Raw genomic sequence first — 14,747 nt, 5'->3', positions numbered from 1 at the left:
GCCTAAACCACACAGCATCCTGTTTCTCTGGTTGCACCCCCGGCCGGCAAGGCCGAGAATCGCTGAAAGTGAGCCTCGGGCTCCCTGAGCACTGTTCGGGAGCCTCTCCCTCCAGTGCTGAATAGACAGTATTGTGGGACAGAACATGGTAAGCGGCAGAAGATGAAGAATTTGCCTTCCCTGGCGCAGCAAATTCTCAGTCTTCAGCAGCTCCTTGGCCACCTCCCTAAGGAATGAGGGAAGACAAGAAGCCTCCCGCCTGAGTGGAACCCCTTCCCCGACCCGCCTGCGGACGGACGCCGTAAAGCAAAGGCAGCCAGAGCAGCACCTCTGTGAATGTGACACTCAGACATCACCGGGCAAACCCAGTCAACTGCGAGCAGCGACACTTTCTTTTTGTTTTGTTTGGTTTTTTGGTTTTTTTCTGCTTTTTGGGTCACACCCGGCGATGCTCAGGGGTTACTCCTGGCTCATGCACTCAGGAATTACTCCTGGCGGTGCTCGGGGGACCATAAGGGATGCTGGGAATTGAACCTGGGTCAGACACGTGCAAGGCAAACGCCCTACCCGCTGTGCTCTGGCTCCAGCCCTCGACACTTTCAAAGCCAGGAGGCAGCTCAAGCAGCACAGCCCACCACACCTGTGCGGGGCCTGAACTGGATCCCGGCACCAAGGCTCAAGTCCCTGCAGGCCCGCGAGACCCCAAGCACCACGAAGACCAAACTTCTTCAGAATGTCCTTGGCCAGAGCCTAGTGTAGAGGCAGGAGTGTGCCTTGCACAGGGTCAACCCGGGTCTGATCCCTGGCATCCCATGTGGACCCCCGAGCCCTGCCAGGAGCGATCCCTGAGTGCAGAGCCAGGAGTAAGTCCTGAGTATCACTGGAAGTGACCCAAAAACAAAAACAAAAAATAACAAAACAAATTTTTTTTAATTTTTTGAAATTTTTTTCAGAGGGACCAGTGCAACAGTACAGCAAGTAGGGCATTTGCCTTGCACACAGCTGACCTTGCTTCCATCTCTAGCACACTAATGCTAGAGTGACCCCTGAGCACAGAGCCAGGAGTAAGCCCCAAGCACTACCAGGTGTGGCCCAAGAACAAAACAAAAAAAAAATTTTTTTTTTTTTCAGAAAAATAAACATTCATCATGATCAAGTGGGATTCATCCAAGGAATGCAAGAACAGTTCAATATACATAAAGCAATTAATAGAAGATATCACATCAACAAAGAGAAAATAAATACACGTAAACATATCAACAGATACTTAAAATGTGTCATCAACAAGATCCAACATCCCACTATGATGAACAAAAAAACAAAAGAATTAGAGAGAAGAAACATACCACGCTATGACAGGGCAGAAACGAGAACCCCCCAGTTAACATCATACTCACTGACGAAAAACTGGAAACGTGAACAAGTCAAAGGGTGTGTGTGTGTGTGTGCGAGCTACGTTGTGTGTATGTGTGTATGACAGGGCATAAATGAGAACCCCCCAGTGAACATCATACTCACTGACGAAAAACTGGAAACGTGAACAAGTCAAAGGGTGTGTGTGTGTGTGTGTGTGTGTGTGTGTGTGTGTGTGTGTGTGTGTGTGTGTGTGTAGGGCCCATTTCTCACACACTTAGCATGCGCTGGTTTTCCGCGCATTTCTGTAGTTTACCAGCTACTTTTCCACCTTAGGGCTACCTCTATGGTGACTTATACTGAGGTCAAACGATTTAATATGCGTCATTTGCTTTGGTGGGGGGGGAATTGGGGCCACACATATTCAGGGGGACCATGAGTGTTGCCAAATCAGCATCATGCAAGGCAAAGGGGGTAGGGGGAGGAGGTGCACGTGGACTCTGCATGCCGGAGCCCCAGGCTCATTCCCCAGCGCCGCCAGGAGTAATCCTGAAGAGCCCCGGGGAGGGCTGACTCCTGCTTTTGTGCTCAGGGATCACTCCTGACAATGCTCGTGGGACCGAACACGGGCTGGCCACAGGCAAGCCAGCACCTTCCCCGCTGTGCTACCTCTCTAGCCCTGCGAGATTGATTCATAACGACTTCAAGGTAATACGGCAGTTCTTAAACAAGACCCTAAAAATGCTATTTTTAAAAGACTTGATAAATTGCAATGAAACTAAAAAAAAAAAAAAAATACCTAGGCTGGGAAACAGTGCCCTCGAGGAGCTCAACGCACACCTGGCGTTTCCATATTCAATCCCTGGCACTGCGTGTCCCTGTGGAGCACCGGCAGGTGTGACCCTGAAGCCACCACCCAACCCCCCGCTAAACACATCAGAGGTGCTCTGTGGGGCGTGGAGTGGCAGGGGCCAAACACGGGCACGCCAGGCCCCTGTTCACCAGTGAGCCACCGCCACCACCCCTTGTAGCCAGCCCGAGCGTGGAACCTTCCAACCCAGCTGGCTTGGACTTAACTGCTGCTACTGCTGCTTCTTTTTGCCACTGGGGAGGTCATTGTCACTGTCACTGTCATCCTGTTGCTCATCGATTTGCTCGAGCGGGCACCAGTCACGTCTCCATGGTGAGACATGTTGTTACTGTTTTGGGCATATCGAATACGCCACGGGGAGCTTGCCAGGCTCTGCCGTTCGGGCGGGATACTCTCGGTAGCTTGCCAGGCTCTCCGAGAGGGATGCCACTGGGGATGAAACACGGGATATTCATGAACAAAAGAATGCTGAGTCCCCGGCCTGCTGTGGGAAGCGGGCTGGGTGAAGACTCCGCTTGAGATGCAGCTGAGTTAGACAAGGGAGAGAGGCCCCAGCGCTGGCCCTCACGGGGCCCTCTAGAAGGGCGCTGACCAAAGATGCCCCAGCGTGCACTGATTCAGACATGTCCGAGCCCCCGCACACACAGGATTCTGTGTTAAGACTTAAAGAGATTCTTCAGAGACTGTTTAAAGACAGTTGTTCTGGCAAACAACTGAACTCTCACTTTGACAGTTTTTTTTTTTTTGCTTGTTTTTTGTTTGGGGGTCACACCCAGCGATATTCAGGAGCTATTCCTGGCTCTGCACTCAGGACCCCGTGCTGGTGGTGTGGAGGAGACCATCTGAGACACCGGGGATCAAACCCAGGTCGGCCACGTGCAGACGCCCTCCCCGCTGTCCTACCGCTCTGGCCCCCAAACCTTACTTCAATTGGGTCTGGTCTGGTTTGGGAGCGAATCTGCTCAGGGGTTACTCCTGGCTCTGAACTCAGGGATTACTCCCAGCAGTGCTGGGGGGTGGGTCATATAGGAGGCCCCAGATCCAACCCCAGGTCGGTCACGTGCAAGGAGGGTGCCTCCCCGCTGCACTGTATCTGCCTTAATGAGATCCTGACTCCGGAGCTGGCCAGTGACAAAGACCCAGACCCACCACCAGCAGAGAACTGGGGGATCCTTCAAGAAAGAATCTGGGCAAGGGGACGGGGCAGCACGGGAGGTTTAAGAAACAAAAAGCTCATGAGTTCAGTGATGAAGAAAGAGAAAAAAAAATAGTCGAAGGCACCTAACCCTCACGGGTGTCATCACTCAAGTCCACACAGGTCAGCAGAGCCCTCTGGCTGGGGACTGGGGACAAGAAGAAGCAGGAAGTCGCTGAGGCTTCCCACATGCACGTGAGAAATGCAGCGGGGGCAAAGAAAGGAATGATGAGTTGGCAGCTGGAGACGCTGGAAGGCTCAAAGCGTCTTTGTGTCTGGTGACAAAGGCACAGTCTTGCGGCTGCAGGGAAACGCGTGTGAGGAGGAACAGAGTGAGGGGCTCGGGGTGACCGACACCCACCGCTCAAGGTCCGGAGGGAGGAAGCCACGGGTGGGGTTCACAGGACAGTAACACGGACAAGCGCCACATGAATTAGCAGACACCGGGACATTAGGGCGCAGAGATTAAAACAAAGGGACGGGGACCGGAGTAACAGTACATCAGGTCGGGCACTTGCCTTGCATGCGGCCGGCCCGGGTTCGATTCCCGGCACCCCATATTCCCCCGAGCACTGCCAGGAGTCATTCCTGAGTTCAGAGCCAGGAGTAACCCCTGAGCATCGCTGGGTGTGACCCAAAAAGAAAAAAATTTTTTTAATTTTAAAATAAAATAAAACAAAGGGACAGGGGGTGCAGCTCTCGGATGGGTGCCCTGCACGTGCCGAACCTGGGTTCAATTTCTGGCTCAGCCTGGTCCCTCAGCACTACCAGGTGAACTCCTGGAGGCCCCCAAAGCTGCCCCAGTGGCCTGGGAGACTCCAGGCCCTCAGAGCTGAGCCTCGTCACCTCCGCGGGTGCCTCATCACCTGAACTGCCGGTCCACCTGGCCAAGAACCACTAGTAGGGCCCTTGGCCCTCCTGAGCACCGCTTGAGAGTAACCCCCTGCCCCAGGAAATCAAGTGAAAAGATGAAGAATCCACGTTCATGTTCAATGGTCTCAAACATTCTCATGCAAGATGAGGTAAGGGAGCAAGGAAGGTGAAAAAGAGAGAGAGGGCCTGGAGTAAGTCAGCGTCATGTCAAAACGATAGGGTATTAATGAATAAAAGATTCACTCTGGGGGGCTGGAGCCATAGCACAGCGGGTAGGGCGTTTGCCTTGCACGCGGCCGACCTGGGTTCGATTTCCAGCATCCCATATGGTCCCCTGAGCACCATCAAGAGTAACTCCTGAATGCAGAGCCAGGAGTAACCCTTGTGCGTCGCTGGGTGTGACCCAAAAAGCCAAAAAGAAAAAAAAAAAGATTCACTCTGGACTGTTAGGGAAGGAAAGGGAAGGAGGAGGGAAGGAACTGTGGGATGGGCAAGGGACGGACCAGGGAGGGGTCGCAGTAGCCCGACAGCGCTGGCACCTGTGGGAAGGACCCGTCCCCACGGAGTGAGGGAAAGAACTGCGCAGAGTAGATTCAGCAGGAAGACGGGGAACGAAAGGCCGGGCCGACTGCTCAGCGTGGAGAAGAGATGAAAACCAACTGAAGCCGTGGGGCCGGGGAGGTGACGCAAGGGGCTGGGCCACACAGGACCCCCGGCACCACACAGGCTCCTGAGCACTGCCAGACGGAGCCCCAAGTAGCTTTTGTTTTGAAAAGAAACCAACTTGAGTTCTATGTAAGCCTCTGCCCAGGAAGACCCCCTCGATCGAGAGCATCCTGAGAAACGAGGATCTGCGGGGGCTTTCCACGAGGTCCAGAGGCAGCAGAACAATACCCACGTTACAGAGGATGGGGGGCCAGGGCCCTGCAGAGCTGCGCCTGGGGACAGCGGGACCACCACGGGCGTCGCTACGGTAAAGGAAGTAAGCGCAGGCCGGGAAGAAGAGACCTCCGGTGAGGGGTGGGGGGGTGAGATCCCACACGGCTGCTACCCTCCTGCTCACCCTCTGCCCGCTACCCTCCCGCTCACCCTCTGCCTCCCCCCGACCATGGGAAGAACAGTGAGTAACACAGGAGTAACAGGAGCCACACATATCTTATTCAATGCCAGTTCTATTTCAGGTGTGGTTCTCAGTGTTTTACATCTACTCAATTCATCCTGCCATTTGGCTAGACAGGAGTTCGGGGGGAGGGGGGAGGGTTTGACAGGGAGGGTCAGAGCCAACAGTTATGGGCTTCTGGGAGGTGGGGGGTCAGTTCCTGACTCTGTACTCAGGAGTGACCCCTGGCACTGCTCTGCAGACCACATGCAGAGCTGGGATTCGAACAAGCATCAAAACGGTCACATGCACGCCAAGTGCTCTATTATCTCTCCAGCCCCGAACCTGATGGGTGTTTATGCCCCGTTTTACTGATTAAAAAAAAAAAGGGGGGGGGAACCCCATGACAGAGAGGTTAGATCAACGGCACAGAACTGCTGATATTGTGTTTGTTGGGTGCAGAATTTCAGCCTGGACTGAAATTCTCAGCTCAGACGTTAATTTTACTATGCTCTTCTGCTTTTCTGAATTAGGAAGATGAGAGCGTAGTTTAAAAATAGTAAGCAAATGTTCATTATTACTGCTGAATGCCAAATGACAAGACAAAATAATCCAAACAAAATCCTAGCTCATTCATCTACAGCCGACGTTCATAAATTACCTAAGGTGAACTATCATTCATAGGTCTCTACTATAGCACAGCGGGGAGGGCGTTTGCCTTGCACACAGCCGACCCGGGTTCGATTCTTCCGTCCCTCTCGGAGAGCCCGGCAAGCTACCGAGAGTATCCAGCCCACATGGCAGAGCCTGGCAAGCTCCCTGTGGCGTATCCAATATACCAAAAACAGTAATGAGTCTCACAATGGAGATGTTACTGGTGCCCGCTCGAGCAAATCGATGAGCAACGGGACGACAGTGCTACAGTGCTACAGAACTATCATTCATAAACCAGCTGCTTAGTAGGGGATGAGGTGAAGGGTAGCAATAGAGCAGCCCCCCACTCCAGATGTGGGGGGAGGGGCAAACAAGCAACACTTGAAATGGACAAAATCCAACTGTCCAATCAGGGAGGGGCACAGAACAAAGAACTTCAAGAAATCCTCAAATCACAGCCTCAAGAGCCAACGGCACCAAACACAAAGGCTCGGGAAGCAGCTGAACCAGAAACAGAGATCAGCAGAATTCTTCTTAAGTTTTCTGATCAGAAAGCTTTTTACAAAAGAACAGTCAGGTTTCAAAGTCACGACGGGCTTTTCACAGAGCAACAGCAAATTTCGTTTCTGCACATTATAGAAAAAAAGCATCTCTTCGAAGAAAAGGCCACACTATAAATACTGTAATAAAAATAATTAAAAAAAAAAAAACAGTGGGTACCAGACACGCATGTAAAAAGCACCAACCGACACTGACCGGTTTTTGCCTGACTTACGCCTCACCACCTGGTAAGACAAGTTCTATTATTATCCCCATTTTATAGAGGGGGGAGGAAAGAGGCGGGGCGGGGGGAGGGGGGAGGGCCACAGAACCTGCTAAGTCTAGACTTAGGAGGGCAGTGCTGGCCTGTCCCATCAAGGTGGTGGTCTTGGAGCTCGCACGGCACTTCCTCGAGCAGGAAGCTCAGCCTCGGCAGAACAAGAACACAGAAGTTGTATTCAGCCAGATCCCGCGATGAGGAAGAAAGGGCCTGTCATTCTCCACTCACTGGCGCTTCATCTCCTCAGCAGCCCTGCTCAGGGTCCGCCCCTATCCCCTGGACCTCCTCCTCAGGCCTTAAGGACAACTAACCACTGCCGATGACTCCCCCACCGAGAGCTGCAGACCCCTTAAGCCGGCACCAAGAACCTGGCGAGTATTTCCCCAGGGGCCCCTGGAAATCAACATGCCAAGTGCAATCTGCATCCATCCCCACCGCAGCTCCGACCTCCTCGCCTCCCTCAGAACATGCCGGCCAGGGGCTGGAGCGACAGCACAGCGGGGATGTGGCCAACCCGGGTTCGATTCCCAGTATCCCATATGGTCCCCTGAGCACTGCCAGGAGTAATTCCTGAGTGCAGAGCCAGGAGTAACCCCTGTGCATTGCCAGGGGTGACCCAAAAAGCAAAAAAAAAAAAAAAAAAAAAGAATATGCCGGTCATCTACCTCCTTGCCCAGGCTAGAAAACCAACTGTCCACCCCTCGGTCTCGGTCTCATCTTCCCTATCCACGTGCACCTTCTGAGCACCCCCCACTCAGTTCTCGCCTCTTCATTCCCGTGGCCTCAATTTCATGACTGCACAGCAGTCTTGGAACCTGAGAATCTGAATTCTGTGTTATTTATTTAGCACGACTGTTTTTCTTTTCTTTTTTCTTTTTTTTTTTTTTGGCTTTTGGGGTCACACCCAGCAACGCTCAGGTGTTACTCCTGGCTCTGCACTCAGGAACTACTCCTCGCGGTGCTTGGGGGACCAGATGGGATGCCGGGGATTGAACCCGGGTCAGCCGCGTGCAAGGCCAACGCCCTAGCCGCTGTGCTATCGCTCCAGCCCCAGCACGACTGTTTTTCTCCTTGTGTTCAGTCCTGAGCCACCGCAGGATGAACTCTGTGGAGAACGCACGTTGCCTGTACTTCACAGCTAACCCAGATCTCGCCTCCCTAGGACACACTAGCTACTCAGAGTTCAACCATGGAGAGTACAGGCGAGACACCAGGCGAGAGGCACTTTGCATCAGTCACGCCATTTCATGGTCACCGTCCCACCTGCCGGTTACTGTTGCTACGACCCACTTGGCAGGTGAGAATCCTGAAACTTGAGAGCTTAGATCATTTGGCCAAGGCACCAAGCTGGAAAATAACCGGGAAGATCTGAACCCAAGTCATTTGACTCTTGAGCCTCGGTTTTAAGCTAGTCTCCGGAGAGAACGAGATGGGGAGTTCTAAAGCTCCACGGGGGTGGGCGAGGGTGGGGATGACATAGCACACAACGGGGACACGGAAAACGTGCCAAACGACAGCCGCACTATGGAAGTTCAGGCGGTGAAGAAATGAGCCCTTCGCGTTGGTCCGAAAGCCTTTAAGAAAGTAGGAGCAAAGCAAGAAGCGCAGGGCCACAGGAAAACAGCGGTCCAAGGAGGGCAGAGCAGCGGGACGGGAACGTTTCTCTCCTGGGGACAAGCCTGTGTCCGGTCGGTGGGTGACTTCGGTGGGTGACTTCAGATGGCAACTCAGCCGCTGGGGGGTCCTAGGGACCTGGTTCTATTCTCAGTGGGGCCGGGGGTGGGGACGGGTGGGAACCAACTTCACTCGACCCTCAGCTGAGTGCAGGCCGGGACCCTCACCCCCACCACCACACACACACACACACACACACACACACACACACACACACCTGGACACCCTCAGCACCACACATACACATACACACACACACACACACACACACACACACACCACTGGACACCCTCAGCACCACACACACACATACACACACACACACACATATACACACACCCCTGGACCCCACCACCTAGACACACACACATCCTTTACTAGGACCCCACCATCACACACACACACACACACACACACACACACACACCCCTGGACCCCACCACACACACGCACACACACACCCCTCCCTCCATCCTTTACTAGGACGCCCCATCTCCAACCCCACCTCTCCCGTTCACCCCTCCCCCACACACACCTCCCACCCCCCCTTTACTGGGACACCACCATCACCACCCCCCCCCCATACACACACCCTCGACCGGCTCCCAACCCCACCATCACCACACACACACACACACACACACACACACACACACACCCCTCCCCCTGGATCCTTTCTTTGCCGGGATCCCCCAGCCCACCACACACGCGTGAGCGCGCGCGCTCACACACACACACACACACACACACACACACACACACACACCCCTCCCCCTGGATCCTTGGTCGGGATCCCCCCCCCCCACACACACACACACAGACACACCCCTCCCCCTGGATCCTTTCTTTGCCGGGATCCCCCAGCCCACCACACACACACGCATACACACACACACACACACACACGCACACATGCACACATGCACACACACACACACGCACGCACGCACCCCCCTCCCCCGGCCCCTGCGCTCGCACCCCGGCTGTCAGGCGCGCCCCGGGGCCCGGCCGCGCCTGGGGGGTCCTGCGGGGGGCCGGCCCCGAGCCCGGCCCGGGGTCCCGGCCGGCGGCGGCGGCTCGGGCCGAACTTTTCATTGTGCGGCGCGGCCGGGCGGGCCGGCGGGCCGGGCGGGGCGGGGCGGGCGGGGGCGCGGGGGCGCGGGCGCGGGCCGGGCGCGGGCGGGGGCCGGCGGGCGCGGGGGCGGCCGTACCTGCTGATCTTCTGCGCGAAGGCGCGGCGCTCGGCCATGGCTGCGGCGGCGGCTCCGTCCCGCGCGGCCTCGCCAGGCCCTGCCCGCCCGGGAGGCTGCGCCGGGCTCGCGGCCGGAGCGGGGACGAGCCCTGCCGTAATGCTCCGGAGAGGCGCGCAGCCGGAAAGCGCGGCCCCTCCCCGCGCGCAGCCCCGAGGGAGGCGGGAGGCCGCGCCCGGCCCGCGCACGCGGCCGCCCTCGGGACGCTCGGGTGTGGGGGGGTGTTCGGGGGGGTTGGGCGGGGGACGACGCCTTCGCTGGGCTCGGGTGGGGGGGCTGCGACGGCCCAGGCCTCCCCGGCCGGAAAGGGAGAGCACTGCACGCCGCGATCCCGAAAAGGCCGGGAAGGAAACGGAAGGTGGGCTCCCGCCCAGGGGGGCTGTGCCCGGCTGCCCCCCGCCCCCCTCTCCGGGTGACCGGGCGCGTGCGGGTCCCTGCAGCCCTCCTCTCCCGTCGCCTGCACCGTGCTGGGGGGCCGGGGGCGTCCCGGGGAACGGAGCTGGGTTTCGTATAGAGCAGGGTTTGGGGGTTGGGTGTTTTTTTTTTCCCTTCCTAAGGAGGTAACAATAGAAAGTTGACTTGAGGCCCCGAACGAGGCGCGGGGTGGAAGCTTTTCCCATGCGTGATATTTCCACAGTGTCCACACCGGCTCTTTGAAGAAAATTGTGGTCACCCCCCACATTGGAGAAGGGAAGGAAATTGGCTCGGAGTTGCTAAGCGACTGGCTCAGGGCACACAAGAGGGTCCGGGCATGGTTGGAGGCTCGAACCCGGGGCCCAGGTCTTTTCCCTGGGAACAAGTGGCTGTGGGTGCATGGCCCTGTGCCTGCTCTCTCCGCCTTGCGCGCCAGTGCACTTGTACCGTTCGGAGGGTGTGATAAGTCCGTTTGCCCGTGAAATAAGCCCTAGAAAGTAGAACCCAGCAGGAACCAAGACGGATCTTCCTGCTGCTGGGTCCGCTCCCCACGGGTCTCTGCTGGCCATAGAAGCTGACTATGAAAGGAAGGAAAACGGGTTTGTCCCACCGCGCGCCTGAGCGCTGAACTGTCACCAGGCCTGAATGTCTAGTTCTATTTATTCTCCCTATTGTCCCTGCAGGGTCTCTTGGAGACCTGTCTTCTTCTCTGTGCAGCTGGAAAATCTGTAGCATGGAACCATGAAGTCATTGCTCAGAGACACATGAGTCAGAGGTGAAAGCTTCCAGAACTTCCTGTCTCGGGCGCTGACCTCTGGAGGACTTGATTGATTTTTATATAACAAAGCCATTCCTGGCAAGCTAAGAGGAGATATGGAGAGAGAGGAGAGAGAGAGAGAGAGAGAGAGAGAGAGAGAGAGAGAGAGAGAGAGAGAGAGAGCGCGTGCGCCCACCAGCCCTGCTGCTGATGGCAAAACCAGTAAGGTGGGGTTCTAAAGAATACAGGAATAGGGATGTGGACCGGCGCAGACCTGCTCAGGGAAACTCAAGTTCATTAGGAAAGAGGAAACTGCATAGGGGGACTTAAGGAAATGACTGTGCTTGGACTCAGACATTCCCAAGAGATTTCTACTCAACTCTAAAGGGGGGGCGGGGGGCGGGTAGAATGATTGTATCTTCTAAGAGAGGATTGATCGAGGGGCTGGAGTAATAGCACAGTGGGTAGGGCGTTTGCCTTGCACGTGGCCGACCTGGGTTCGATCCCCAGCATCCCATAGGGTCCCCTGAGCACTGCCAGGAGTAATTCCTGAGTGCAAAGCCAGGAGTAACCCCTGTGCATCACCAGGTGTGACCCAAAAAGCAAAAAAAAAAAAAAAAAAGAGGATTGATGGACTTCATTCTTATGAAGTTGATTGTTGTCGCCTTCATTTGGGAGTGACCATTTGTGGAATATAAGATAACATGAGACTGACACCGAAGGACAGTAGACACAAGGTCCAGGAATATGGCCCCATAGTTGGAAGTCTGACTCATGAGCTGGGGGAGAAGGCAGCTGGGATAGAGAAGGGATCACTAAGTCAATGATGGTTGGAGGGATCGTTCAGGATGGGAGATGTGTGCAAAGAGGAGATAAAGGACCAAACATGATGAACTCTCAGTTTCTGTATTGCAAACCATAATGCCCAAAAGTAGAGAGAGAGTATGGGGGAAATTGCCTGCCATGGAGGCATGGGGAGGGTTGCAAAGATGGGGGTATACCGGGGACATTGGTGGTGGGGAATGTGCACTGGTGGAGGGATGGGTGTTTGATCATTGTGTGATTGAAATTCAAACATAAAAGCATGTAACTGTATCTCACGGTGATAAGAATTACTAATATAAAAGTAAATGAAGGAGTCACTGCTGTCTCTCTTCTCAGGGGTCACTCCCAGCCAAGCTCAGAGGACCGTGTGGTGCCAGGAATTGAACCTGGGGCCCCCGCTGCAAAGCATGCACTCAGCGCCTTGAGCCTGGCTCCCAGCCCCGCAGGGATTCCTTAGACCAGGGCCTGACCTGTAGAAAGTGGCTCTGCCAGCTGCCTCAGTTGTCATCCCCGTGGCGGTCATTATGCACTCTCCACTCTCCACTCGGGCCGGTCCAGGGTGCTCCATGGCCACTGAGTGGCTCTCTGCTTTCATGATCCCAGCCAGATGTTGAATGGCTTTATCTGTGCTCTCCAAACATCTTGTTCAGGCCTCTGCGAGGGAACCACCACGCTCTGCTCTCAATAGGCCTTTGTGTCAGGCCTCTCTCCTCGCTGCCAGCCTGTCTGAAAAGACATCGCTTGCACTGTGCAACCGACTGGGAACATTTCAGCAGGGAGAGGACAGCCAGGACCAAAAAGTATAGGTGGTGTGGAAGGAGTCGAGGGCAACACTCAGAGCCCGAAGGGTGATGGCCCACCTCTGGGGGAAGGGCTGGGAGCCGGCAGCAAACCCTGAGTGGGCAGCTAGCCTGGCTCCCCAGGACCCAGGATCCGAAAAAAGTGGGTAAGAGTGGGGTTGCTCTTGGCTGTGCATGACCTCCCAGACTCCCCCCTGAGAATCACGGGGCGCGCGCGCACACACACACACACACACGCACACATGCACGCACGCATGCACGCACGCACGCACGCACGCGCACGCGCGCGCGCGTTCTTCAAGCCACGGTACTTCTGCCGAGCTGGTTCCCAGCCCTGCAGAGCAGCGCGTTCCCCTGGCTTCTGAGCCGTTCCCAGAGAGCGCACGGGTAGACAAATGAGCGTCAGCAGAACTAAACACCGCATCCACGTCGGTCCAGGGCCTCCATCTAAAGAAGGTCCATCCACGTGGGAAAACGAGTGCCGTCAAGCTGGCCTTGATATTGTAGTTACCTGAAGTCCTAAAAGGCTGAGGAGGAGGGTGAGAGGTGAGGGGTCGACTTGCCTTGTTTCTCAATGTTGGCTTAAACCAGTTAAAGTTGGATTCTGTGTCCCTAGCAACTAATTCTGTTTTTATTTTTTTTTTCTTCTTCTTCTTCCTCTTCCACTTCCTGACTTTGCTTGGGAGACCGTACGGGATGTCAGGGATGGAACCCAGGTTAGCTGCATGCAAGACACGCTCTTTCTCTCCAGCCCCTCATGCAGGCTTCGATCTAGTCAACCGATCCCAGTGGGAAACGCGATGGTGAATAACACACGATTTCAAGTCCATGGAGAGTCAGAGATCTCTGAAAAGAAACACAAGGAAGAGATACGCATGTCAGTTCTGTGCAGAGACGAGGAAGCTCTCGGAATGCAAGTTCGAGACACAGCTTCTCAACAGCGGGGGAAGACAAGGTTACCACCAAGATGCCCTTTGGGTAGGAGGTGGTGAATTGGGTAAACAAGCTAAACCTTGTTTAACTGTTACGACTCTGAAAAAGAGCCCGGGAGGCGGGCAGAGGGGAGTATACTGTGATTCTTGGTGGTGGAATATGTGCACTGTTGAAGGGATGGGTGTTCGAGCATTGTATAACTGAGACTTAAACCTGAAAGCTTTGTAACTTCCACATGGTGATTCAATAAAAAAAATTTTTTTAATTAAAAATTAATTTAAAAAATAAAGAGCCCAAGAGCGCCGGAGTGACAGTACAGCGGAGAGAGCATTTGCTTTGCACGCAACAGACCAGGATTCGATCCCCGCATCCCTTATGGCCTTCTGAGCACCGCCAACAGTAAATTCTGAGCGCAAAGCCAGGAGTAACCCCTGAGCATCGCTGGGTGTGCCTCCTCCCCAAAATAAAACAATAAAGGACCAGAGAGCTTGCTCAAGTCAAAGTGAAGCCCGTGTCTAGCGTTCTCAGGCCCTGAGTTCAACCCCTGGCACGGGGCGCTCCTCTCCCAGCCCTCCTGAATTTACCCCCTCTGCCCCTGAACACCACTAGGTGTCGCCCTAGTGGCCCCAGCTTCGCTGGTGTGATCTCAGGGACCCCTGAGAACGCAACCAGACTGGACCCAGGATAGCGCCCTGGTGGCCACTGTCCACCAACTAGCCTGAGCATTCCCACAGAAGGAGCACTGAAATTAAATTCAAAACATGGGGGAGAGGTCAGTTGCCACTCTGCAAGCAGCAGAGCCAGTCTTGGCCTGGTTCAGGTCCCATGGCGGTTTGGGGGGGGGAATGCCGGCCTTGAAGCTCTACCAGGGGACAGGGCCAAGCCTCAGAGCAGCCTGAAGACAGTCTGTCTGGGGAAGACAACCTCAGGTCAGTGGCTCTGGAGTCCTGCAGAAGGAGACCTAGGAAACTGAAACTGGGTGGATGGAAGGAAGGCGTGACATTGATATGTTAATTTAGGGGCAGGAAGGAAATAGGGTGAGATTAGAAAGAAGCAAATGACTGCAGAGAAAAATGCCCAAGAGTTGACCCAGGATATGCAGAAGATAATTATTCTCTTCTTAAACACGATGCAAAGTGCTCACCCATTAGCCTAGTTTAATAATAATAATAATAATAATAATATATGGGGGAGTGATAGTACAGTGGGTAGGGCATTTGCTTTGTATG

General features: G+C 54.8%; 1 protein-coding gene and 1 long non-coding RNA gene across 8 annotated transcripts in view; one reads left to right on the top strand and one right to left on the bottom strand.

Moving 5' to 3' along the window:
• The window catches only part of DOCK7 (dedicator of cytokinesis 7), a 187,989-nt gene extending 178,071 nt beyond the window's left edge, over positions 1–9,918 (bottom strand). For 6 of the 7 annotated variants that reach the window (XM_055137873.1, XM_055137874.1, XM_055137875.1 and 3 more), the window contains exon 1: positions 9,751–9,905. In XM_055137873.1, coding sequence (XP_054993848.1) covers positions 9,751–9,788 — 38 coding nt within the window. In that variant the 5' untranslated portion in view covers positions 9,789–9,905. Of the gene's footprint in view, positions 1–9,750 lie in introns of all 7 variants that reach the window. The other variant, XM_055137880.1, reaches the window with a different exon arrangement.
• Positions 9,919–10,035: 117 nt separating this feature from the next.
• Positions 10,036–13,724, top strand: LOC129404833 (uncharacterized). Its single transcript, XR_008630165.1, has 3 exons — positions 10,036–10,147; positions 12,122–12,731; positions 13,272–13,724. It is a non-coding gene; the product is annotated as an uncharacterized LOC129404833 (long non-coding RNA).
• The last annotated feature ends 1,023 nt before the right edge of the window (positions 13,725–14,747 follow it).

Source organism: Sorex araneus, chromosome 5, assembly GCF_027595985.1.
Source record: "Sorex araneus isolate mSorAra2 chromosome 5, mSorAra2.pri, whole genome shotgun sequence".
NCBI classification, from domain to species: Eukaryota; Metazoa; Chordata; class Mammalia; order Eulipotyphla; family Soricidae; genus Sorex; species Sorex araneus.
Note: the sequence above shows the minus strand (reverse complement) of the source record. Positions and strands in the feature narration are given on the sequence as shown.